We start from the raw sequence: 26,845 nt of genomic DNA on the forward strand, positions 1-26,845 counted from the left end.
ATGTTTTCCAGGGTTTGGTCTAGCTTTGTGATTGAAGGAGATGATGTTTGGTCAGATAGGGTCAAGGGACAACAGCCTAGCAAGTACAGCAGACAGTGGTCAACTGTTTGGTATGTCAGGAATGCTGACATCTGGAAATATACACAAACACAAATCAGATTAGACCTCCGTTTACTAATCATAACCGAACATCAGCTCAAATGTATGTAGGGGAGATTGAAGAAAGAATTCTCATTGCTAGCTGAATACTGTGGAGTGGTGTCCATTGGTATTAAATAATGTAAGCTATTGCAAGCCTATACAGCATCCTACCATTAGCAAAGGAGATTGTTCTCTTCTTTCAAGGAACAGGCACAGTGTTGGCATACCTGTTAAGGGGTTACCTTAATGATATTCACAAGTTAACATCAATTGTGACATTGGTGGCCAAACAAGACATTGCAAGATATGACTGAACATTCAGTTTCAGATCAATTCATATCTAGGTAAAATGTAAGACAAATACTGAAGATAACAACTAGAGCCACAAGAGTAAATTGATGCCGAGCGCTATGTGAAATGACACACTTTCTAGTTCATAAAGCACGGTTGACTGGTACCACAGACTGACATATCACTGCCTCTGGTTCTACTTTAACAGATGCCATACGTGGTCGTGTGGTAGAGAGGGAGGATGCAGTATGGGGTTGGCTGGAATGGTTGTCTTGCCTGGGATGGCAGTTCAGTTGAATATGCAACATGGGCAACAACAAGTGAAATTAGGCTGCCCTCTTATGGCCAATGAGTTTCATTACATCTTTTAAAGAGACTAGGGACCCATTTACTACCATGTAGACACATTTTAGGAACACTTATTGTAAAGTGGAACTGTGACTGTCTGAGAATTAGATACCTTACAGTGTTATAAGAATTGAACTTACCTCATTTTGGAAGATTTAAAGGGAGGTCAAATTTAACTGAAGAGAATGTGTTAACAATGTTTCTCTCTTTTATTTAACATACAAAAGCCAGTAGTAGCAATAGTTGTTGTTATTTAATCATGTTTTATTATAAACACGTACAAATATGTGAGGGTGGAGAGACAAATGGTTTGAGTCGTTCAACCTTCCGGTGTTGCATTATGGGCATAAAGTGAAGCAGCATAACAGGGCAAAAGCTTGAGAATGGGGGCTACCTTCAGGAGAAAACACTTTAAATTAACTATGCCTTGTTAAATTTACATATTGCTATCATGAACAACTTGATGGCCAGCCAACTAGCTATTTCCTCTTTAAATTCAGTTATGACAAGTTTGAAGCAACGGATAATAATGGTAACGTTAAAATGTGTTACTTTTATGATAAGATTATGTAAATCATATTCAACTCAAATAGTAGCCTGTCTTTGATCCTGTAATGCAGTGATCTCAAATCTGGTCCCCGAGAAACCCCAGGGTTGCACATTTTTTATTCAAGCCCTATACAGGCACACATGATTCAACTAATTATTAAGCCGTTGATTAATTGAATTATGTTTGCTAGTATTGAGTTGTAACAGACATCTGCAAACCTTGATGGTACTCAGGGACCAGAGTTGAGAAAGGGAGCTATAGGAGGAACGAGAGCCATAGAATTAGCCATAGAATATTCTATTTTATTGGACTGGAGAAGCTCTAATCAATTCTGAGAAGCCAGGTGGGAGCAGATCCATGGGCGCGGCTAAAGTAGCTCCACCACCATGGTTTCTCCTGCCTCTCCTCTCTGTTCTGGTTCTGCTCCCTAATGGCATAGCGCTCAAACTGGTTGTAGGGGTCAAAGCGCTCATAGGTTCCCATGGAAGGGATGTTATAGTCCTCCTCTATGTCAGGCTCCACCACTGACTTCTGCAGAACAAAGTCCACCCGGCCTGCTTTCTGCATGCGTGCCGGGAGGTGGATCTTCTTCATGGCCCTGGTGTAGCCTGGTGCAGAGGCAGTCAGGATGTGGATGCCAGCAGTTAGCATGCGCCAGTAGTCTCCGTTTTCAGCTAGAAAGAAAGGGTGGAAGGGAGAGAGGATCTTTTGACTCAATGGGTTACACACAGCCTGACATCTCAAACAGGACATGACTGTTATTTTACACAATTAAAATGGGATCTCTTAGAGCTTTAGCATTATAGAAAATTAAACTACTTCAAACTACTACTAAAATCCTCAAAGCTACAGTTGAAGTTGGAAGTTTACATACACCTTAGCCAAATACATTTAAACTCAGTTTTTCACAATTCCTGACATTTAATCCTAGTAAAAATTCCCTGTCTTAGGTCAGTTAGGATCACCACTTTATTTTAAGTATGTGAAATGTCAGAATAATAATAGAGAGAATGATTTATTTAAGCTTTTATTTCTTTCATTACATTCCCAGTGGGTCAGAAGTTTACATGCACTCAATTAATATTTGGTAGCATTGCCTATAAATTGTTTCACTTGGGTCAAACGTTTCGGGCAGCCTTCCACAAACTTCCAACAATAAGTTGGGTGAATTTCGGCCCATTCCTCCTGACAGAGCTGGTGTAACTGAGTCAGGTTTGTAGACCTCCTTGCTCGCACACGCTTTTTCAGTTCTGCCCACAAATGTTCTATAGGATTGAGGTCAGGGCTTTGTGATGGCCACTCCAATACATTGACTTTGTTGTCCTTAAGCCATTTTGCCACAACTTTCGAAGTATGCTTGAGGTCCTTGTCCATTTGGAAGACCCATTTGCGACCAAGCTTTAACTGATGTCTTGAGATGTTGCTTCAATATATCCACACCATTTTTCTTACTGATGATGCCATCTATTTTGTGAAGTGTACCAGGCCCTCCTGCAGCAAGGCACCCCCACAACATGATGCAGCCACCCCCGTGCTTCACGGTTGGGATGGTGTTCTTTGGCTTGCAAGCCTCCCCCTTTTTTCCTCCAAACATAAGAATAGCCATTATGGCCGAACAGTTCTATTTTTGTTTCATCAGACCAGAGGCCATTTCTCCAAAAAAGTACAATCTTTGTCCCCATGTGCAGTTGCAAACCGTAGTCTGGCTTTTCTATGACGGTTTTGGAGCAGTGACTTCTTCCTTGCTGAGCGGCCTTTCAGGATATGTCGATATAGGACTCATTTTACTGTAGGTATAGATACTTTTGTACCTGTTTCCTTCAGCATCTTCACAAGGTCCTTTGCTGTTGTTTTGGGATTGATTTGTACTTTTTGCACCAAAGTACGTTCATCTCTAGAAGACAGAACACATCTCCTTCCTGAGCGGTATGACGGCTACGTGGTCCCATGGTGTTATACTTGCGCACTATTATTTGTACAGATGAACGTGGTACCTTCAGGCGTTTGGAAATTGCTCCCAAGGATGAACAAGACTTGTGGAGGTCTACAACTTTTTTCTGAGGTCTTGGCTGATTTCTTTGGATTTTCCCATGATGTCAAGCAGAGGCACTGCGTTTGAAGGTAGGCCTTGAAATACATCCACAGGTACACCTCCAATTGACTCAAATTATTTCAATTAGCCTATCAGAAGCTTCTAAAGCAATGACATCATTTTCTGGAATTTTCCAAGCTGTTTAAAGGCACAGTCAACTTAGTGTATGTAAACTTGTGACCCACTGGAATTGTGATACAGTGAATTATGAATTAAATCATCTGTCTGTAAACAATTGTTGGAAAAATTACTTGTATCATGCACAAAGTAGATGTCGACTTGCCAAAACTATAGTTTGTTATCAAGATATGTGTGGAGTTGTTTAAAAACAAGTTTTAATGACTCCAACCTAAGTGTATGTAAACTTCTGACTTAAAATGTATGTATTCATCTAATAACTATCACTTAGATTCCCAAAGCATACAATAAAAATGACCAATCGCAATCTGTAAGGCAGACTATAGATATTACCTGTTGTGATGTCATGCCTTATTCCTCGGACAGATATCCTTGCACCTTTGATTCCATTCCCATCGGCATCCTTTACTATTCCCTTTATTCCACGGTGGACCTGGGAAACATTGAGAAGCAGTGTTAGTGGAGAAGTCCTCTCAGATCTGTTAAAAGGAGTGATTGAAAACAGAAGGGTTGATTGGTGGATGTTTTGGAATGAATTGCTGGGTTTGAGGTCTCTCACCGACTCCATGAATGTGAGCAGAGCCTCTTTGTTGTCCTGCCAGCCTGTGTATAACTCCTCCTCAGCTGGGAATTTATCACAGCCCAGCTCCACCGTCACTTCCAAACAGTTAGTGTGGAGGTAGTTGAAGTCCTGCATACCTGGCCACATTACAAGAGGAAATATGTACTAGTGAAAGAAATGACAAACTCATCATCATAGAAAGACAATAACTAGAAGCACCACCAGGTGGCTTTCATACTTCAAAATACAACTTGCTTAGTAAGTGCAGGTTTTCATTGAGCCTTCATCAGCTATTTTAATCTAATGTTATACATTCACTTCAACAGTCCTAGACTTATCGACTGATTTGATGTTGTTTTTTAAAGTAAATGTCCACTGAAAATCTAACTTATAAAAGTTAATATTCTGTTAACTCATACCCAAATAATGTTGTTGACTCATCTTACACTCCTATATGCTATTCGTGGCCAAAGCTTAAAGTGGAGAATGTATTTATTTATTTTTTAAATATTTTCTCATAGAGGATGATGTAAGGCTCCTGAGATTAGCATTTTTGGAAGGAAAACTATTCCAATTAGCGAAGCTGGGAAACCTATTGTTATTATACATTTTTTTCCCCTTGATATGGTCAAATAACTCAAGCATAGATTGGTAACTTTTTTCTAATTTGACACAGATACTTCAGGCCATATGTAACTTGGTCAAAAATAATGGCACTGATTGGCCTATAGGCGGCGCTGTTATTAGCAGTCTCACTTAAACCCTCATATCTGTCGCCCCATTTGACCTATAGACTTGAAACATTGTATGTAGGTGTCTTTCCTGATGATTAACATCATTTTTATTTTTTATTTTTTTTGGATTAACACATTTGTATCAAGGAAACATAAGGTCCATCAGTATAGATTTTGGAAAACCTTGGGAAAACTTCTCATGAACCATAAGACCAAATAACACCACATGTGTTATGTAGTAGGCCCATGGTACATCTCTTAATTTAGTTTGAGAAAAGCTAAGGCGTTGGTTAAGAAATGTCTGAGTTAGTGATAAATCAGGAAATCTGATTTTATGCATCCATTTAATTCCTTTTTAAATCCACTTCACAATGGCTTATCAACTTGAAACTTTTTAGGGTCATCAAAGACATTACCATGATGAGCCATGTTAGTTTGGCATTGATATCTTAAAGAATAAGGAAACTATTAATAATGAACTTTTTTGACTATGTAATGCTAATGCTTAAAATACACTGAATAAAAATATAAATGCAACATGCAACAATTTCAAAGATTTTACTGTGTTACAGTTCATATAAGAAAATCATTCAATTTAAATAAATAAATGAGGCCCTTATCTATGGATTTCACATGACTGGGAATACATATATGCATCTGGTCACGGATACTTTAAAAAAAAGGTAGGGGTGTGGATCAGAATATCAGTCAATATCTTGTGTGACCACTGTTTTTCTCATGCAGTGCGACGCATGTCCTTCATATAGAATTGATCAGGCTGTTGATTGTGGCCTGTGGAATGTTGTCCCACAGATTTCAGGAATTCTGTACAGATCCTTGCAACATGGGGCAGTGCATTATCATGCTGAAACATTTTGTGCTTATGGAACATTTCAGGGATCTTTTATTTCAGCTCATGAAACATGGGACCAACACTTTACATGTTGCGTTTATATTTTTGTTCAGTATTAAAAATTTTAAAAATCATCTAAAAGTCAGATTCACTCCAAATTTGGTCTTTGGACTCATTACAATAGTCCCTAAAGAGTTTGATAAAATAATGTTGATGCATTCAAAGATGTCCACACAATACCAGTAGATGCATATGAGTACATATGCTAATACGCTAAAATATGCTAAAGAAAACTTTCAAAAATCTTCTCATGAACCATGTCCAAATGGCACTACATTTAGAATGTAGGCCCATGGTGCATTTTTAAACATTTAAAAAAACATCTTAACTTAGCTTGAGAAAATCAGATTTTACGTGTCCATATAAAAATGTCCATTTGGCCTATTCAACTTGAAACTCGCTATCATGGATGTCCCTAAGACACTGAATTTGGTATTGATATCTCAAAAAACAAGGACATTTTTGACAACTCATTCTTTGCATATGAAACGCTTACGCTCAAAATCATCTGCAATCATCTTCTCCTCATGAACCATACATCAGATTCTCTCCAGGTGTTGTATTTAGACTCATTACATCAGTCTTTAATGGTTTTGAAAAATAATTGTTGCTGCATTCAAATATGGCTAGCACATCATTTTTAGCATTAGCATATTATCCTAATGCTAAAAACACAAACAAACAAAAAACTTCTCATGAATCATAAGTAATAGGGATGTATCGATTCGCTGATAAGCATCGGCCCCGGTTCAAATGTTTAATCCCGGTTCAAATGTTTAAGATATGAGTGCGTCGGTCCACGGGAGCCCAAACCGATCCAAACAGTAAGAAAATTGATTAAAACGCTACGAAACATTGTTCTGAAAATACAGATAATCTGTTGTGACTGAATTGATGCGTCCTATCCTTCAGCCTATCAAACTTTTATGGATTTAATTGCATATGAGATTTAAATATTTTTGGTAGTTCTGCTTTAACCAGTCAGTGCATTTGGTAATTTTTACATGGACAGGGTAGTTGTCATTTCATAACAGCAATACTTTTTGAGAGCCGCACTGGTTGGACAGCTCTCCTCAGTAAAGCTCCAAACGGTCAAAACCATTACCTTTTGAGACGGGGTGAAAACAAAAGCTGTGTTATATTAATTTGCCATGTACTGTATGTCATAGCTAATTTTGCAAGATAAATATTGACATGTTACTAGCTCAAAACATTTTAATCTGCTATATGACAAATTAATCAGTGGGTGATGTGGATTTCAGATAAAAAGTAGGGGGACAAAAACATAAATATGAATGAAATGAAATGATGAAAGCCGTAGCCATTCGACCCCTTTCCTAAAACACAAAGTCTAGGCCGGAGATATGACATAATATTGCCGCTGATCAAATATTCCCACAGATACAGTCACAACAAATAAATGAAAAGTGGACATCCTTATCTCATAGTGGTAGATGCTCAGTCTGCCCTAAGGCTTAAGCTCAGGTCCCTAGACACACATGAATCGTATCAAACTGAATCACATCGATTCGTTCCACTAATCAAACTGAACCGCACCAAATTGATTAAAACGAAAAGTATGGTCCCTGTATCGTATCGGAGCACATGTATCTAGATGTATCTAACGAATCGTGCTTGTAAGGAGAGATGCACATCCCTAATAAGTCAGATTGACTCCAGATATACTCAATGAATTAGCCTCTGATGAATTTGAGAATGATTAGTTGCTGCATTCAAAGTCGGCCACGCTAAACCATATCACACCAGGGCTATAAGAACTTAACTGATGGACATGGAGCCATGAAATTTGGTATGTAAACCTTATGTATATGTCCTTAGAATCTGTGTGGCTATAGTCACTGCAACCTTAGGTGGCTGCAACCGGTGGCACTATAGAGGTCATTGGCACCAGTGGCACCAATAACTATTGATCAAGCAGACTTTGTCTTATGCAAATTAATGCTAGACATAAATTATGCAGACGAACAACGTGAAATATCATGAAAATAAGATGAAAATATTCAACAAATCTTAGCATTAGTGAAATTGACCCAAGCATTGTATATAAACTCAAAACATTAAGTAATTACTTTAAGAATGAATACCTGCTGTATTTCAAGCTACAGCACTAGACTAAACTTCCTTGTGGTTTTGAGAGATAAACATGGTAATGCTTTCACTGATGGCACATAAAGGGAGATAGTTCCTACATGATGGAGTGCTTGCTTTGTTATCCAACTGATATTGTCTCCTTTCTGTCATCCTGTGAACCCTGTTCATTGCTGCTCGCAGCTATACAGTGCCTTGCGAAAGTATTTGGCCCCCTTGAACTTTGCGACGTTTTGCCACATTTCAGGCTTCAAACATAAAGATATAAAACTGTATTTTTTTGTGAAGAATCAACAACAAGTGGTACACAATCATGAAGTGGAACGACATTTATTGGATATTTCAAACTTTTTTAACAAATCAAAAACTGAAAAATTGGGCGTGCAAAATTATTCAGCCCCCTTAAGTTAATACTTTGTAGCGCCACCTTTTGCTGCGATTACAGCTGTAAGTCGCTTGGGGTATGTCTCTATCAGTTTTGCACATCGAGAGACTGAATTTTTTTCCCATTCCTCCTTGCAAAACAGCTCGAGCTCAGTGAGGTTGGATGGAGAGCATTTGTGAACAGCAGTTTTCAGTTCTTTCCACAGATTCTCGATTGGATTCAGGTCTGGACTTTGACTTGGCCATTCTAACACCTGGATATGTTTATTTTTGAACCATTCCATTGTAGATTTTGCTTTATGTTTTGGATCATTGTCTTGTTGGAAGACAAATCTCCGTCCCAGTCTCAGGTCTTTTGCAGACTCCATCGGGTTCTTCCAGAATGGTCCTGTATTTGGCTCCATCCATCTTCCCATCAATTTTAACCATCTTCCCTGTCCCTGCTGAAGAAAAGCAGGCCCAAACCATGATGCTGCCACCACCATGTTTGACAGTGGGGATGGTGTGTTCAGGGTGATGGCTGTGTTGCTTTTACGCCAAACATAACGTCTTGCATTGTTGCCAAAAAGTTCAATTTTGGTTTCATCTGACCAGAGCACCTTCTTCCACATGTTTGGTGTGTCTCCCAGGTGGCTTGTGGCAAACTTTAAACGACACTTTTTATGGATATCTTTAATAAATGGCTTTCTTCTTGCCACTCTTCCATAAAGGCCAGATTTGTGCAATATACGACTGATTGTTGTCCTATGGACAGAGTCTCCCACCTCAGCTGTAGATCTCTGCAGTTCATCCAGAGTGATCATGGGCCTCTTGGCTGCATCTCTGATCAGTCTTCTCCTTGTATGAGCTGAAAGTTTAGAGGGACGGCCAGGTCTTGGTAGATTTGCAGTGGTCTGATACTCCTTCCATTTCAATATTATCGCTTGCACAGTGCTCCTTGGGATGTTTAAAGCTTGGGAAATCTTTTTGTATCCAAATCCGGCTTTAAACTTCTTCACAACAGTATCTCGGACCTGCCTGGTGTGTTCCTTGTTCTTCATGATGCTCTCTGCGCTTTTAACGGACCTCTGAGACTATCACAGTGCAGGTGCATTTATACGGAGACTTGATTACACACAGGTGGATTGTATTTGTCATCATTAGTCATTTAGGTCAACATTGGATCATTCAGAGATCCTCACTGAACTTCTGGAGAGAGTTTGCTGCACTGAAAGTAAAGGGGCTGAATAATTTTGCACGCCCAATTTTTCAGTTTTTGATTTGTTAAAAAAGTTTGAAATATCCAATAAATGTTGTTCCACTTCATGATTGTGTCCCACTTGTTGTTGATTCTTCACAAAAAAATACAGTTTTATATCTTTATGTTTGAAGCCTGAAATGTGGCAAAAGGTCGCAAAGTTCAAGGGGGCCGAATACTTTCGCAAGGCACTGTATTTATAGGTCATATTTATTAGAAATCTGGAAACACTGGACAGTTACTTTAAACTCACCACCTGCGAAACTGTACCACTTTGCTCCATTAATGATGCCGTCCTGGCCGATGCTGCCAAAGTTCCCACACCTTTCAGAGTTATTTCCTGACATGGTGGCATGGGCATCTGCATATGTTCTCGCTATTTGCTTGAATACCTGCAGCAAAAAAATAAAACATATGTCTTTCTCATTCATAAAAAAAGATAACGGCAAGTTCTGTTTACTGTTAAAGCAGCATACCACCCTTGCCAGCAGCATACCACCCTCCATACCACTGCTGGCTTGCTTCAGAAGCTCAGCAGGGTTGGTCCTGGTCAGTCTCTGGATGGGAGACCAGATGCTGCTGGAAGTGGTGTTGGAGGGCCAGTAGGAGGCACTCTTTCCTCTGGTCTAAAAAATATCCCAAAGCCCCAGGGCAGTGATTGGGGACACTGCTCTGTGTAGGGTGCCATCTTTCGGATGGGACATTAAATGGGTGTCCTGAATCTCTGCGGTCATTAAAGATCCCATGGCACTTATTGTAAGAGTAGGGGTGTTAACCCCAGTGTCCTGGCTAAATTCCCAATCTGGCCATCAAACCATCACAGTCACATAATAATCCCCAGTTTACAATTGGTTCATTCATTCCTCTCCTCTCCCCTGTAACTATTCCCCAGGTTGTTGCTGCAAATGAGAATGTGTTCTCAGTCAACTTACCTGGTAAAATAACAAATCAATTAAAAAAATTGATTTGAAATGTTAGTTTGATTTGTTTGCAGCTAAAATACATTTCATTTACATGTGACCGCAAAGGAAATCTCCAAAATGAACCTTTTTTTTCTCAAGAATGTGGTAATGAATCATCATAAATGCAGAGCATGAACAATCAATTGGACAGCTCTCTGCAATAGACACACTTCAGGTCATAGAGTGCAGTCCATTCTGGAGAGTATTGTTCATGTTGGAGTGAAGGATACATTTTGCTGTAAGTCCTACATACCTGTTCGTCTGGCGTGGGGGAGAACATCTTCTCCTCTAGTGGGTGTTTGGAGAGGTCGTAGGGATAGGACACCACCAGCTCTCCTCCGTGGAAGTTAGCTGAGAGCACAAAGGGAATGGACCTGATCCACTTCATGACTGCGTATGTCTCTGGAGCTACCTGATTTATTTCAAACACATACAGACCGGCTTATAAATCATATGTCACCATCTTCAGCTGGTCATATCACAACAAAAATGAATGATGGCATGACAACAGGAAATGATTGGTGAAGCTCAAAGCTCAATTACATATCTTGATATCAAATATTGACGATACATCAATAAGGACACACAAACTTGATTTACTATTTAACGGATGCCCTGCTTGACTTTTCTTTTAAAAATGCAATAGTGTGCAGGAGTTCCTGCATGTGGACATTCCTAATTCTGCAGGAATGCCACCCCTCAAGCATCCCATTGGTTCCTTCATGATCACCCCCCATCGAGCATCTCATTGGTTCCTGCATGAATGCCTCCCGCCTGTCCTAGTTTAAAAATTGACAAATTGAAGTATAAAGCGGGGTTCCTGCAGATGCAGGAATGCCCCAAATTGCAGGCCACAATTGCACCCTTCTCAATTTATGCGGTACTTTGTTCTTTTTCTGTAATGCACTGTCCGCTCTACCTTGAGGATTTCCCAAACTGATACGTGAGAATAAAAGACCAAAGCCCCTCAGATCATGCGATTGTTATGTTCAGGCCTCTAATTGAACAGTGACACACATGCTCGGTACATGTTTGTGAAGACGTTTAATTTCTCTTGCATGCCAGCATAATTGAGGCCGCCGCAAATTCTCACCATTTATGTGTCCAGGTTAAACGTGGTGGGGTGTCTCGTTATTAACAAACAATCGGTTAAATTAATTGTTAATGCATAATTTTCTGACCTTTTATAAGCAATTAATAACCCCAAAAAACAATGTCATCATCGAACCGAACAACTGGCCAGAGATCAGGGCATTCCTCAACATTCCCCAGTGCAAGCTGAGAGTATTTTGCAAAACCAAATTGAAGTCAAAATGAGTGATGACATTGAAGTGTGTCGGCTGTATGATGATTTGCGAATCATAACTTACATTTGACCAGAAGCCTACTGCCTGTAGACAGAATGTGTTTGAAGTTATCATGTGCACCGAGAACAGCATATCCTGCAAAATGCATCGCCAGTGGCACACACACACTTCGCGCAGATAAGGACCTCCACAATGATGTGGTCGACTATCTCCAAGGTGTGTGCTTTTCCTGGCAGCCAGATGAGGCAATTGAAGGAGGATGCTGTGAGTGATTGACTGTATAGGCCTTCTGACCTCGAATTTAATAAAGCTTACTCTGTAATGGAATGATGCTTCTAATTGCGCATTTTAAATAAAACAAATATTCTGTAGATTATACGATAGATAGGCTATACTCTATGGCCGGATTGAAATTAACTTTTTTCAAAGCTACATTCATTTGACAGACCTAACTTGAATGATTGTCCCTCTTTCTTCAAATTAAAGGCCTTGTCTATGATAGGCCTATTCATATTGTCACGACTTCCGCCAAGGTCGGTCCCTCTCCTTTTTCGGGCGGCATTCGCCCGTCGATGTCACCGGTCTTCTAGCCATCGCCGATCCACCTTTCATTTTCCGTTTGTTTTGTCTTGTTTTCCCGCACACCTGGTTTGCATTCCCTCATTACTCGTTTTGCATATAACCCTCTGTTTTCCCCCATGTCTGTATGTGGAATTGTTATATGTAAATGTATGTGTACTCCAGGCTGGTTTGCACCGGGTTATTGCAACCCGTGTGTGTTTAGTTTTCTTAGTACCGTGTTCTGTTCGCCTCAATAAAGGGCACCCGTTTGCTACCCATTTCTGCTCTCCTGCGCCTGACTTCCCTGCAGACAGTTATGCACTCCTTTACACATATTTTGTTAAAGCCTATAGGCTACAGTGTATATATTCAGGTAATGAACTCATTAAACACTAACATTTCCTTTTATTACAATTATTTCTTGTCGCTCAATCTTGAATTAGAAAAAAATAAAATATTCTACTCTATTACCCTATATACAGTGCCTTGCAAAAGTATTCACCCCCTTGGCGTTTTTCCTATTGTGTTGCATTACAACCTGTAATTTAAATTATATTTATTTAGATTTCATGTAATGGACATACACAATATAGTCCAAAACGGTGAAGTGAAATTAAATAACTTGTTTCAAAAAATTCAAAAAAAGAAAAAATTGAAAAGTTGTGCATGCATATGTATTCACCCCCTTTGCTATGAAGCCCCTAAATAAGATCTGGTTCAACCAATTACCTTCAGAAGTCACATAATTAGTTATATAAAGTCCACCTGTGCGCAATCTAAGTGTCACATGATCTATCACATGATCTTAGTATATATACACCTGTTCTGAAAGGCCCCAGAGTCTGCAACACCACCAAGCAAGCGGCATTATGAAGACCAAGGAGCCCTCCAAACAGGTCAGGGACAAAGTTGTAGGGAAGTACAGATCAGGGTTGGGTCATAAAAAAATCTGAAACTGTGAACATCCCACGGTGCACCATTAAATCCATTATTTAAAGAATGAAAGAATATGGCACCACAACAAACCTGCCAAGAGAGGGCCGCCCACCAAAACTCATGGACCAGGCATGGAGGTCATTAATCAGTGAGGCAACAAAGAGACCAAAGATAACCCTGAAGAAGCTGCAAAGCTCCACAGCGGAGATTGGAGTATCTGTCCATAGGACCACTTTAAGCCGTACACTCCACAGAGCTGGGCTTTACAGAAGTGTGGCCAGAAAAAAATAAGCAAACATGTTTTGTGTTCGCCAAAAGGCATGTGGGAGACTCCCCAAACATATAGAAGAAGGTACTCTGGTCAGATGAGACTAAAATTTAGCTTTTTGGCCATCAAGGAAAACGCTATGTCTGGCGCAAACCCAACACCTCTCATCACCCCGAGAACAACATCCTCACAGTGAAGCATGGTGGTGGCAGCATCATGCTGTGGGGATGTTTTTCATTGGCAGGGACTGGGAAACTGGTCAGAATGTAAGGAATGATGGATGGCGCTAAATACAGGGAAATTCTTGAGGGAAACCTGTTTCAGTCTTCCAGAGATTTGAGACTGGGACGGGGGTTCACCTTCCAGCAGGACAATGACCCTAAGCATACTGCTACTGCTGAATAGTTATGCACGCTCAAGTTTTCTGCTTTTTTGTCCTTTTCTTGTTTGTTTCACAATAAAAAATATTTTGCATCTTCAAAGTAGTAGGCATGTTGTGTAAATCAAATGATACATACCCCCCCAAAATCTATTTTATTCCAGGTTATAAGGCAACAAAATAGGAAAAATGCCAAGGGGGGTGAAAACTTTCGCAAGCCACTGAACATTAAATTAAGTTTTTATCCTGGTGATGACAGGGATTGGATTCTACTTTTTCCAGTGCTGCATTCATTTGACAGACCTAACTTGAATGATTGGCCCTCTTTACATTCAGTAGTCTATTTCTCCTATAATGTCTTGTCTATGATAGGCCTTTTAATATTTGTATTGTATTAATATTTTGTTGAAGTCGAGTTAGGCTATACATTTAAGGAATGAACTGATTATACATTAAGTCAATAATTTTTTTACACAGTTTCTATTGTATCCTATTATACATCATATGTTAATAATACTGCTATTGATGTTTATCAGTGATATGTTCAGAATAAAGAAACTGTTACAAGATATACTGCCCATTGCTTAATTTCCCATGATTATAACAATTAACATTGTAACATCATCTGCATTCTTTTTCAAAATAACACAAGAAGGATTTCCTAGCGTAGATTTTCACTTGAAATAATATAACCCACATTAGGCCTAGAGCTTGCACAGGTGCGTAGGACAATGTGGTAAAGTACTCATTTTTTCCTTCTACACTATTTATGAAAAACCCTCTTACTTGGTATCAATTTGGATTCATTTGTTTTTCTGTTTTGTTTTTTTGCCTCACTTTCGGGAACAAAAATCAGTTAAACAGTAAATAAATGTTGTCTGTCCTAATGCCAAAATACACGTAAGGCATTGTCAATTGTCATGTATTCATATCCAGTAGCATAAACACCACACAATCAATGCAAACATGCATATAAATCGATAGGAATTCATACTGTACCTTATCAAACCAATAAGCGTCTGGGATTGGGATGTGGTCGCTACGGAAATGCCGGTGTCTGCGGCGGCCGTAGGCGACAGCGGTCAGGTCAGGGAAGTTCCTGTTCAGGTCAATGTTTTGGGCATTACCTCGACCCAGCGTCCAGCTGTAGTAGTTCTGAGCCTGTAGAGTTTCATACAGTGGGTAGTATACTGTAAGTATCGAGCAATGAATATTATATGATTGATATTTGATTGGTGTTGTTGACTAATGTGAATTCAGTGTTGAACACAGGAGGCTGCTGAGGGGAGGCAGCTCATAATAATGGAAACCATGTGTCTGATGATACCATTCCACTGATTCTGTTCCAACCATGACCACAAATCTGGGCTCCCCAATTAAGATGCCACCAACCTCCTGTGGTGCTGAATAAACTTAACGTTCCGACCTGCCGTTGAATTCTGGTAAAAACATGGTAGAGTGTGTGTATACTTTCAAAGCCAATAAGTCTTCCATGTTGATTCACCATCATGTTGGAATTACGTTCAAATAACATAGCAACAACATTGATTCAACCTACCTCCTCATTCTCGGGGTCGTTGGTGCCCTGGACCTCAGCAGCAGCCAACTCATAGCCGTCAGGGTTCATGGAGGGCAGGATGTGGATACGCGTGGTGTTGATCAGGCTCTGGATGCGCTGGTTCCCCAGCAGGTACTCTGAACACAGGTACTGGGTCAGATAGATCAACAGCTGGCGACCCAGCACCTCGTTCCCGTGCATGTTGCCTATGTACTTCATCTCCGGTTCAACTGTTGATATGAGAAAACAGGATAGGGACTTACTTAACATTTATTCAGCAAGAAAGTCGCTTGAGATGAATGATCTGTTTTTCAAGGGATACCTGGCCAAGACAGCAGCTTACAGTCTAGTGCAACAATCAAAAAAGACACACTATCTCCGGTTGAACTCTGAACCGAGGACTCTCTCTCACTGTACTGTATATTTGAGGACCATTTGTACTCACGTAATTCATGTACTCCAGGGTTGTTTGAGAACTCAATCACTAGCAGGTCTTTGCCCTCCACACTGCGGCCGATGCTGTAAGTTGTGGCGATTTCAGGGCATTGCGCTGCAGTCTTCTTCAGGATGCTGTTCATCTGGGTGTTAGACTGATAGCTAAACTGGATGACAGTATGAGGCTCCTCAGGGGTATTATCTATACTGGCCTGGTCTTCTTCCTGTGTCACTATGAGAAAGAAGAGATGGTGACATTTTTATAATAATGGCTTATTCGTAAAAGTTGTTATAAAGTGTAGCCAAAGATATAAAGATCAATAGTGTTCCAAGCCAGTTAAGACACTTTTGTATTAACTAGCAAGCGTGACTTTGATTCAATGTCATAGAAAAGTTTACATTTGAAAGCACAACCATGCTTCAATAAACCGCCTCACTTAAATAAATTGGATCCATATCAGAATACCATTTTACCAAATACGGCCTTAGTCTTTCATCTCATGCCGAGTAAAGCCCTGTAAAATGTCAGGAGACTGACGAATTAGAGAAAGTGGAAAGTCTACATTCTAGCCCCGGTCTGCACTTCTATATAAATGTGCTCATTTAGGCAAATGTGCCAGACCTGAAAGGTAAGCAACCAATCAAAGTTGAGACATAAGACCAAAGATATCAGTTCAACATAAATATCTGCATGGAAATAATTATAAACCTTAGTATGGTTGCCAGACATCAGCTTGTGTTTCAGTTAGTATCTAAGATCGGTTTGGAAACAGATTTCATACTCCACTAAAAACTGTTATGCAAAACTTTATACCACCATCTGTGTGCATATCTATAACCATATCATATTGTATGTATAATATGTAAATTCATATCTATGATATGTTTCTGGGAAGTGGCTATATGAACATTCAACTGTTATTTTGTCGGTATAGGCTATGGTGGGAAAGAGTAGCTGTGGAGTTAAATAGAGAGAGTACAAAGGAATAGAGGACTCGTTAACACTCATTGAGAGCAATTTCACAGCTGGAGTGTGCATTGGTTGCAGCCCCAGAGACAAACAAACTGTACGGAACTCAAGTTAGACTGATCACTTTTCCTCGTGAATTCATAGACTTGTTAAAAAGCACACAGTATATCTTGTTTGAGTCAAGATATTAATGGCAGATGTGATAACAGCGTGGCCTGTGGACATAAAGTGACATAATTTGTATGTGTTCCCATATGGCTCACATGATGTTATGGCAGTTGTCAAATCTCTAACATCTTGCTTATGGGTTCTTTTTGAGGGCTTTGTATAGTTGCTACAAATATAGATCCTTTCTAGGTCACAAAAGCCTACGTGTGGGCAGCTGCACGGAAATAAAATAAACAATGGCATGGAACAATATTTAACTATACATTTTCGCTATGTTCCTTTCTAATAGGCTACTTGTATTAATTATAACACAGGAATTGGTTACCCTTCCACAATTTTCTTAATCCTGTGAAGTAATCAAACATTCTCATAAAAGGTCAGCGGCAAAGCAGAGCAAACAGGTTTGGTACTGTGTTAGACATAATTTTTACATACAAATCTGATTGGATACAAAGTTTGATTATTGAAATATCAGCCCTCTAACTTCAGAGTTGCTTTTTTCTTTCTGATGGGCTAATCGGGGACATTTTCGGAGACAACTCGAGCCGGGGACAGGCCATTCAAATTGGGGAAATCGGGGACATCTGGTCACTTTACCGCAAGGGCTCATGTGGCAACCAGGCGACTATCATAAATCTGCGTAGCAATGCCATTCTCCGTTGGCCTTCCAAGGATGCTTCTGTTATTAGAGGGGGTTTGGGTGTTATTTTTCTTTAGATTGATATAATCTTGCAATAATATTGACACACATGGTTCTCTCTAGTCGTACATTTTGCTCATGTGGTTGTTTTATGTCTGAAAATACTATTTGAGTCAACATCCTACTGTACAGTAGTTAGTGTCCTATTGTAGTCTCTATCCTAGATTGATAGTCACTTGTATGACATGACACCAGTACCTCGTAGGCCCTCCAGTGGGTCGTAACAACCCTCCTGGTCGCTGACAAAGAAGCGGTCACAGTCCAAGAAGTAGGGCCAGGCCATCTCGATGCCCTCGAAGGCGTGGCGACAGCTCTTACGCACCGCCTCGCAGGTACTCCTGCACGGCTTGAGCACCTTACATTATAAAATAAAACGTTCTGACTTTAATGAAAGTTATGACATTATTGAACGTTATTACATTATCCAGTGTTATTACATTATCCTTTGTTAGCTACACACTTTCTCCTTCTCACAGCGTGGCACCAGCACTGAGCAGCCCAGCATGCGGATGTCCGGGGTGCACTCTCCATTGAGCAGGTTGTGGACCACACTGAGGAGGAGGTACTCGGGGCCCAACTCGGCTTCCTCACGGGTCCTGTGGCCCAAGATGTTGGGGAACATGGTGTGGGTGTAGGACATGTCGTCGCAGTAGTTCATCATGATGTCCACACACTTGGCTGGGTAGAGGAGAGAGGCAACCAAGAAGCAGGTTCAGAAAGATGGAAGAGATTAAGTGCTATATGGTGACTGATCTGAATGTAGACTCATAGCTTACCATGTTGAATCATTCATGTATAAAATACACATAGTACATCAAAAGGCTGTAATATAACAAAATTATGCAAAACTTCATAATACCATTGTATTGTTTCATACTATTATGTAATCTTTGCAATTACCTTCGATGGGATCTTTGGATGATTTTGTAATGTGGGTGGCAAAATAATCTTATAACATTTGATTTGTTATTAATTATTTTCAGGTGGGGGCGTAGTGTCAACTCGCTTGCAAGATGGTTTCTATGGTTCCATATGTTCTCTCCATTGTAAATCAGTATGTTTAGGGGTATTGGCCAGGTGTTTTCCTCTTGTAGCTTTACATTTGTTCTCAGTTCATTTATTTAAGAAATATAGCTAAGATGTTCAGTAAGCAACCATCACTCATTTCCTTGACATGGAAAATATACATAACCTGATATTAAATTGTCATATGTATATGCATGCAAGAATCCATCCCTTTGTCTAAAACGTTTTTATTATCTCATATATAGCTACCTCTATGCAGTCCAAATATTTCTATTATGTCTGGAGATTAAAATGTGAATATTTCATACAGCTATTTATCATCCAAAAATACACTTGATAGCTCGGAGATGCCTTAAGGCCATAATATCCCATTGAATATCCCACTGCCCGCCTAAAGCCATAATAACCTTACTAGATGTTGTCAGTCAAGCCTGTACACACATTACATTTACATAAGTTTGAAGGGTTTCTTGATGAAAGAAATACATACGTTTTTCAGGTTCTGTTTTTTTGCAAAAACGACCTGAAAGACAAACCATTGTTAGTTTATTTCATACCTTCAACACTAGATGGCAGAATAACATTTATCACCACCGTTATTGGTGACATTAGTTAGTTTTTATGAACCCTCTATCTGGCTTTACCATCTCTCCTCACAAATATCTGCCTGTCCAGCCTGGTCTCATAGATTAGACGTAATATAGTAAACATAAATTCAAGACACTTAAATTAGTATGATATGTTACGATTGGTATGGTTACAAAAGACAGATGGTTACTTTAGGCAAAAACGAAGGTTACAAGTTCATATCTCATCACGCACAACTTTTTATCTAATTAGCAACTTTTCAACTACTTACTACTATTTAGCTCTTTGTAACTAGTTAGCATGTTAGCTAACCTTTCCCGTAACCCTAACCCCAACCTTAACCCTTTTCCTAATCCTAACCTTAACTATTTTAGCTAACCCTTCCCCTGATGCTAACCTTAACCCTTTAAATGTTAGCCAGCTAGCTAACGTTAGTCACCTAGCCACCTAGCTAGAATTCGTAACATAGAATACGTTTAGCAAATTCTTAACATATTGTACATTTGCAAATTTGTAACATATAATACGAATTGTACTTTCTAACATGTCATACTAAATGACTGATGGACAATCACAAATTAATACATACCATACGAAACTTAACATATCATACTAAAGAGAAAGTATCGGATTTACGTTAAAAAAAACAACGAAATGCTCTGAGACCAGGTTGGTCTGTCAGTAAAATCGTATTAATTTTCTAAGAACTCTCATTCTTAGGATCAGATGACCTCTCACTAGTGATGAATATCTACCTCAATATTTCTATATAACTCTACAATTCTATAATTCTCTAAAGAAATTAAGCATTTAATTTCGCACTCATTTAAGACACTTTTACTTTTGTTACTGTTGGCAGCTTGTGAATTAAAATAGGCCACAATAGTTTGTCTATGTTTTAGATTAAATTCCTCTGAACCATTACCTTTTAGATAAACATATTTCAGGAATAGCCTAAACACTGTCACATCACTCCTAGGAACAAATAACACCATGTGTGTTATCATAGCAAGCGGAGTACTTTACCGAGAAATTCGTATTCAGGGTTGCAGCGCGGAGAGGCACACCAGATAACCGTTACAAGTGCATTCAGAAAAACAATAGTCTTCATTTTCCTCCGCATAAATGCCATATTTTGTGATGTGGCACCTCAAGCCTACTGCGCCTAATTACACGAAAACTTTGAGAGCTTCCCTAAAAAGTGAGTTTATTACAAGTATTACGGTCGACTATCAAATTACAGAGGGAAATGTTCCGGACAGAAGTGGCTGGAGTTGGGAGGATTGTGCTTGAAAACATGCTGCAAATAAACCTCTTACCAATCCTATACTGTAAACAGTTTTACTCAACCATTTCCACATATATTAACCTTTCATTTCTTACCTTAAAGTGCATTCATTTATTGGACATGTATGTTGACAGTACATATGCTCTATAAAATAAATAGGCTTGATACTTGTTGCTCGATGAATTTTTCCCGCCCTTCAGTCGCTCGTGCCAATCCTTTGATCCCTTTTAACTAATCAACAATCAATCATACAGAGGCGTTTAATAATATCGCTGTACTCCTACTTACTGCATGGCAACTAGTTATTGGGTTATTCGATCGAGGTGTGGTGACACAAACGTTGAATTGTGTATCCAGGCAGCCTCTAGTCTAGCACCTGCAAAACAGCTGGTGATGCATCTGCCAAGATAAAATGCCAGATTGGGCAGTAGATATGAGATAATGCTTCTAAATGTCCCTGTTATGTTGTCTCATATGGCCTGGTATCAAATGATGCTTGTTATTTGACAGCTTTATTGCACATTTTTCACCAACATCTTTACTCACACACTGCCAATGTAGGCTACAGCAAGTGGCTTACAGTATGAAATACGTTGTGTCTATACATCTAATGAAACCAGTTCTGATAAAGCAACTATAGGAGCTAAACAGTCATACTGTATATTGAATTCTGGCACACACACAATAACGTGTTTAAAGCACTTATTGAAGGTAACATTATTCCCCTATAGCATTTTAAGATCAAATAAATAATATCGTTTCTAATACAGTGCAACGTAGTTTGATAAAGATAACATCAGGTATTTATAAATATCCATATATACATTACCAGCAATCACTTGAAATATGTATATTGATATTTGGCAAAATAAAGTATTATACACAGTAGTACAAAGCCATTTCAGTCAAAATTATCTTTATGTAGTACATTCAGTTACAACATGCTAATATCATAGTAAACATGATATTTGCCTTTGGCTCCTGTAACTAGTAGCTCTGAGAGAAATACAAAGTGCATTCATTTCCAGTGATTGACATGAAGAAATTGTGAACAACTGCAGTAGTAGTCTAACCCAATGAGTCTAACACAGTCCATAGTCTACTTAACATGGCCATCTATTTAGCAGTACTTGCCACAGCGAGTACCATTCATTGACAAGTACACATTTTAACTTCAAGAAATTGCACCAGTGGCCCAATGGCTACTAGCCAGCAGCTAGTTAAGCGTTCCCATCCTCCCTATCCACTGTTAACAGTCCATAACCTTGTAAACTCGGGCACCCATAACTAACATTTTGAGTAATTGCGTCAAATGCTCCATTAAGTTCTGGGGGGGAGACGTGATAGAACATTTACGAACGTGACGAGCGAAGTCGCCACCCCTCTAAACGGAAACTCTCAGCCATTTCAGGCAAGTCCATGGGCCCAATGTCCCTTCCCCTACCGAAATTCGAAAGATGTGAGCACCTGCGAAATTGTGATTCGTTCAACTGATCAGTGACGAAAAATCAGCGTACCGGAACAGAGTTCCTCGTTAGTCGTCGCATCCAACAGTCTTGTATGTTATGTGCATCTGTCAACAAGAAATTAATAACCTTCATAGCACTTCCCTGTGTTCTATATGGGTGTCAAAAGGTCTGTACATTTGGCTATGTCAGCTTCTTTATAAAGAGGTTGTTATATGGTAGATAAGTGCCCACTAGCATACCTTGCTACTCAGCAGAGACAATAATTCAGTCTCTAATGGTGTGATTCATCCGTTTATGATTCAACCCGAGCCCCTGGCTGATTCAATAACATTGATTCATTTGATTCTGGCTCTGTGCCATCGAGTGTGTGTGTGGTTCTACCAGTGAACCATATATCAATAAACTTCCTTTTTTACCAATAAGCCTGGAGCAAACGTCCCCGAATGCGATCATTCTTTGCACAGTCCATCTTGCCATCTTCCTCTGTCTACCCCTCCGGTTTTCCTGTCTCCCTCTATCCTACTCCTCCCCTCTTGCTTTTCCTCCCACAACATCTCCCTCTCTCTCACTATCTCTTTTCTTCTCCAACAATCCCTTTTTCTGACCATCTCTCTCTCAGCTCCTGCCCTTTTGCCATAAGGAAACCTTTATTTTTGGGCTGTCTGTCTGTGGTATATTTGTTATGTCCAAAATGGTGGTATTAACTGATCCTATGGAGAGAGTAGTCGTTCTCTGTGTCCAGAGAGCTGTTGTGGCCAGACGATGGGTACAGGTCACGGCGCAGCAGCCGGTTGATGACGGTAACCAGGACCTTCTTGTACTGTTGACGCAGGAGGGAGTAGGCAAAGGGGTCGGACGCAGCCTTGCTGTATGTCAGGCACTTACTGAAGATTCCCCAGTGGCGATTGATGCCCACGAAGGGAAGCAGCTCCGTCAGCCTGAGAAGGCAGAGGTCAAGTTAGAGTTCGGAAAATAGCCTTTTAGAAAGGGCAAATGTTATCCCATATTCAAAGCATGGTATTTATCTTGCAGCAAGTTGTTCTGTTTGCTATTGAGAGTGTTTTGTGGTAACTCAGTTGTTATTCTATGAAATGCCATGAGGCTCTAAGGTTGCAAGGTAGAACAGAATAAATGTGGCTTTATTGTTCAGCCGATAAACAGCGTGGGCGACTAGCATTATACTAAAGGTAATAATAATATACATAAAATATTTATTAATAAGAAATATGTATAACATGAACATTGCTACATTATTATGGCCCACTGGTATGCATAAATGCTAATGACGCATGCAGTTGAGTGATAGAGGATAAATCCTGCCAATAAGCAGAAATTTCCCCTTCATTAAGTAATTCTGACTCTTTCCATTGTGTGCACAGGAGGTTAAAGGTCATGCCAATTACTGAGACAGATTTCCTCATTAAAATGTTTTTCGTTATTCCACCCCCACCCCCCTCTAGACCCCACCTATCAGGTGGGGTCAGGTGGGGTCTAGAGTCCACACCCACACATTATCTAAACCAGGGGTATTTCACTCTTACCCCACGAGGTCCGGAGCCGGAGCTGGTTTTCTGTTCTTCTACCTGATAATTAATTGCATCCACCTGGTGTGCCAGGTCTAAACCTGGCATGGAACAATTAAAACAAGTAGTGGAACTGGCTTCGAGGACCAGAGTTTAGTTTTAGGGATTTAAACTATCACCCAGGTCTGTATAACACACCTGCATCGGATTTCATGTAATGTTCTTTGAGGAATTTTTATTGCTCTGAAGTAAAGTTTCGGACAGATGCATCTAAAAACACTCCTCTTGAATTAATGTGGAGTTCTATGGAACCCCTGTTATTCCTAGTTAGGCACCTGCTCATAACTACCATCTCTAGACCAGTGGTTCCCAACTCCAGTTGTCGAGTACCCCCAAAAGCACACATTTTTGTTGTAGCCCCAGAAAAAAAAACCTGTTTCAACTCATTTAGGTCCTGATGATTAGTTGATGAGTTGAAACGGTTGTTCTTGTCCGGGGCTACAATAGAAATGTGTACTGTTGTGGGTACTGGAGGACTGGAGTTGGGAACCACTGCTCTAGGTCATGCTGTGCATTCTTGGTAATAAAGTCTCTTTGTATGATAAATGTCATCTCATGGTTCAGTGAAATTAGATGACAACAGATAATGGATTGTTTAATGATGGATGTTTCAGTTACAGATGGAGATCATTGTCATAAACACAAAAAAATCCTCATTTGGGTGAAATTGAATTAAACCGTGCATGCATATGGCTCAATCTTGCATGCATATTGCCTCACCTTACAACTGAACTTTGTTCAATCAGTTATTTTGCTGTGTGGCAAAAGTTATTAGACAGTGTATATACCATTTGATTATAGCCTATATATTTACTGTTCATTAACTGAGTTTTATGAGCAAAGTCTGTTCACCCGGTGATGTGTTAATCTCATAAACCCTATAATACCCCTTTAATAGTGTGTGTTTACAGTAGGTGAATAAAACACCTGTTTGTACAGCTGCCTGTATTGCAGTTTACTGGAAATCCACTTACCTGGTAATAACATAGGGAGCAAAACAGATGATGAACGACCCAATGAAAATGCAGATTTTCTTGGTGGCTCTCTGTTTCCTCCGCTTTTGCTCTACCAGGCACCTTTGTTTCACACTGAAAATAGAAATGAACTTTTATTAGTCCAGCAGAACAAATGACAAAATATTATACATTTAATATTTCCTTATATTTTTCGAACACCTTCTTCTAAGCATGTTTCCTCAGGGTTGACGCTATAACCTCTTATCATAGACTACTGTAAAGTTATTACAGCCCATTGTAACGGCTATTCATTCCACACCTCATAAGTAAAGGAACATACATACGTTGGGTGAATATCCACCAGCAAGAACAGGGTCTGCATGGTTATAACGTCAATCCTTTTGCAGTGGAAGCGTGCAACTTTTAACACCTTCAGATAGGTGAAGCACAGGATCAGTAGCGAGAGCATGAAACTAGTGGCGTGGAAAACGACGGTGAAAATTGTAAACTTTATCCTGTCGCTCTCCTCGCTCAAATGCAAGGTGCACGAGGCGTAAATGTGGCTATAGTCAACCCAGGAGAACAGGAGGGCGATGACGGAAAACGTGAGGGAGTGGAGCCACGAGTAGCACATCATGATCACTGCGTCCTTGTAGCGCATTTTACTGGAGTAACTCAAGGGAAAGACCACCGCTATCCAGCGGTCTATACTGAGTGCTGCCATACTCAACATAGTGTTCGCAGTCAAAAAGGTCTCCAGAAAGCTCACTGTATGGCAAAGGCAATCCCCAAAAGGCTGCTGGTTTCCGATAATCCCCACCAATGTCGATGGCATGTTCAAAAGGGTGATAAGTATGTTGCAGAAAGACAGGTTCATGGTGAATATTCCCGGCACCTGTCGGCGGATCTCGGTGCTCTGGACAAAACATAGCAGCACCAGCAAGTTCGACAACAACGAGACAATTGCGACCACAATAATGAACAACGCGAAGATAATTTCCACAAAGTCCATGTCTCACTTCGAAAAGTCAACTTGCGTTTTACATACACCTGTAAATAATAAACACGTAATATCCACCATGATTGCACCGTCGTTTATCTCCAGTTGGTCCTCATTACAGAACGTAACTCCTGCAAGTCTCGCCGTCTCCAAGTTGGTGGAGCGCTGTCCAGAGTGCTGAAGTGAGGAGACGCGGGCGCGCCTTTCGAACCGCAGACCATTTCGTTAGTCAAACTTGTGGATTGTTCTACTCTCACAACAGATCACACACGTATTTGGAACAGCATTCACTGGTATGTGTAATTTAGCGTTTGGGTCCCACATGGGCTGATGTTTCGTATCTCCTCTCCCTCCTTCGACTACCTCCACAAGAACACAGTGGGACCGCTACGCGCCGCATTGTCTTGTAAACAGAACATGCGTACTAGAGAAACAAAGTGACTGTTAGGGGAGCCTACCCTGTCTAGCGCAGTCGTTTGAATAATAAAAATAAGCTATCACATTAAGCTAAAGAGAATGTCATCCATATAGTTTTATAATATGGGGAAGTTTCCCCCATTGGGTCATTGATACGTTTTGTAATTTACTAATGTGTTTGCGAAGTGATACACATTAGACTACAGATGGCAAAATTATGTTTCATAATGAACGAATATATACACCTTTACTGCGTCCTCATTTAATGATTAACTTTCCCAAATCGATAGTGGCTCAGCGACACCGCGCAGTGATAGGCCTGCTTGACAGATATCCAATAATTATGCGCGTCTCCCGTAGTCGAACCGCACCAGTGGCACTTTGGAGAGGCATGCAGGGAAACAGGCAAATATATCCGTTTCCCTGACATGAATTATTCACAAACCCTGAACAATTGTGTACGATTGTTAGAACTGAAATCTGTCTCAACTGTTTTGTAGTAAAATATGAATGTGACCAATTATGAATGCAAGAGAAGGTAGACATACAGTGCCTTGCGAAAGTATTCGGCCCCCTTGAACTTTGCGACCTTTTGCCACATTTCAGGCTTCAAACATAAATATATAAAACTGTATTTTTTTGTGAAGAATCAACAACAAGTGGGACACAATCATGAAGTGGAACGACATTTATTGGATATTTCAAACTTTTTTAACAAATCAAAAACTGAAAAATTGGGCGTGCAAAATTATTCAGCCCCCTTAAGTTAATACTT

At 39.9% G+C, this 26,845-nt stretch overlaps 2 protein-coding genes across 3 annotated transcripts; both read right to left on the reverse strand.

Moving 5' to 3' along the window:
- Nucleotides 1-1,023: 1,023 nt before the first annotated feature.
- Nucleotides 1,024-20,670, reverse strand: LOC110531808 (carboxypeptidase Z). Of its 2 annotated transcripts, XM_021615238.3 has the most exons (12): nucleotides 20,384-20,670; nucleotides 19,260-19,292; nucleotides 18,204-18,421; nucleotides 17,942-18,098; nucleotides 15,916-16,137; nucleotides 15,471-15,700; nucleotides 14,912-15,073; nucleotides 10,715-10,873; nucleotides 9,753-9,891; nucleotides 4,120-4,259; nucleotides 3,894-3,993; nucleotides 1,024-2,004 (listed from the first exon to the last, which is right to left on the reverse strand). In XM_021615238.3, exons 1-12 carry the CDS (start codon nucleotides 20,487-20,489, stop codon nucleotides 1,652-1,654), a joined length of 2,019 nt encoding a protein of 672 aa, XP_021470913.3. In that variant the 5' UTR covers nucleotides 20,490-20,670; the 3' UTR covers nucleotides 1,024-1,651. The 2 variants fall into 2 exon arrangements, with proteins under 2 accessions (XP_021470913.3, XP_090041861.1); XM_090185735.1 differs by having other exon boundaries at nucleotides 3,894-4,259; nucleotides 20,384-20,582.
- A 471-nt stretch (nucleotides 20,671-21,141) lies between these two features.
- Nucleotides 21,142-26,072, reverse strand: LOC110531809 (G protein-coupled receptor 26). The gene is made up of 3 exons (XM_021615240.3): nucleotides 24,998-26,072; nucleotides 24,672-24,785; nucleotides 21,142-23,052 (listed from the first exon to the last, which is right to left on the reverse strand). The coding sequence occupies exons 1-3, from the start codon at nucleotides 25,663-25,665 to the stop codon at nucleotides 22,815-22,817; spliced, it is 1,020 nt and encodes a 339-aa protein (XP_021470915.2). The 5' UTR covers nucleotides 25,666-26,072; the 3' UTR covers nucleotides 21,142-22,814.
- Between the last annotated feature and the right edge of the window lie 773 nt (nucleotides 26,073-26,845).

This window comes from Oncorhynchus mykiss, chromosome 9, assembly GCF_057628025.1.
Source record: "Oncorhynchus mykiss isolate SJ-2025 chromosome 9, ASM5762802v1, whole genome shotgun sequence".
NCBI lineage: Eukaryota > Metazoa > Chordata > Actinopteri > Salmoniformes > Salmonidae > Oncorhynchus > Oncorhynchus mykiss.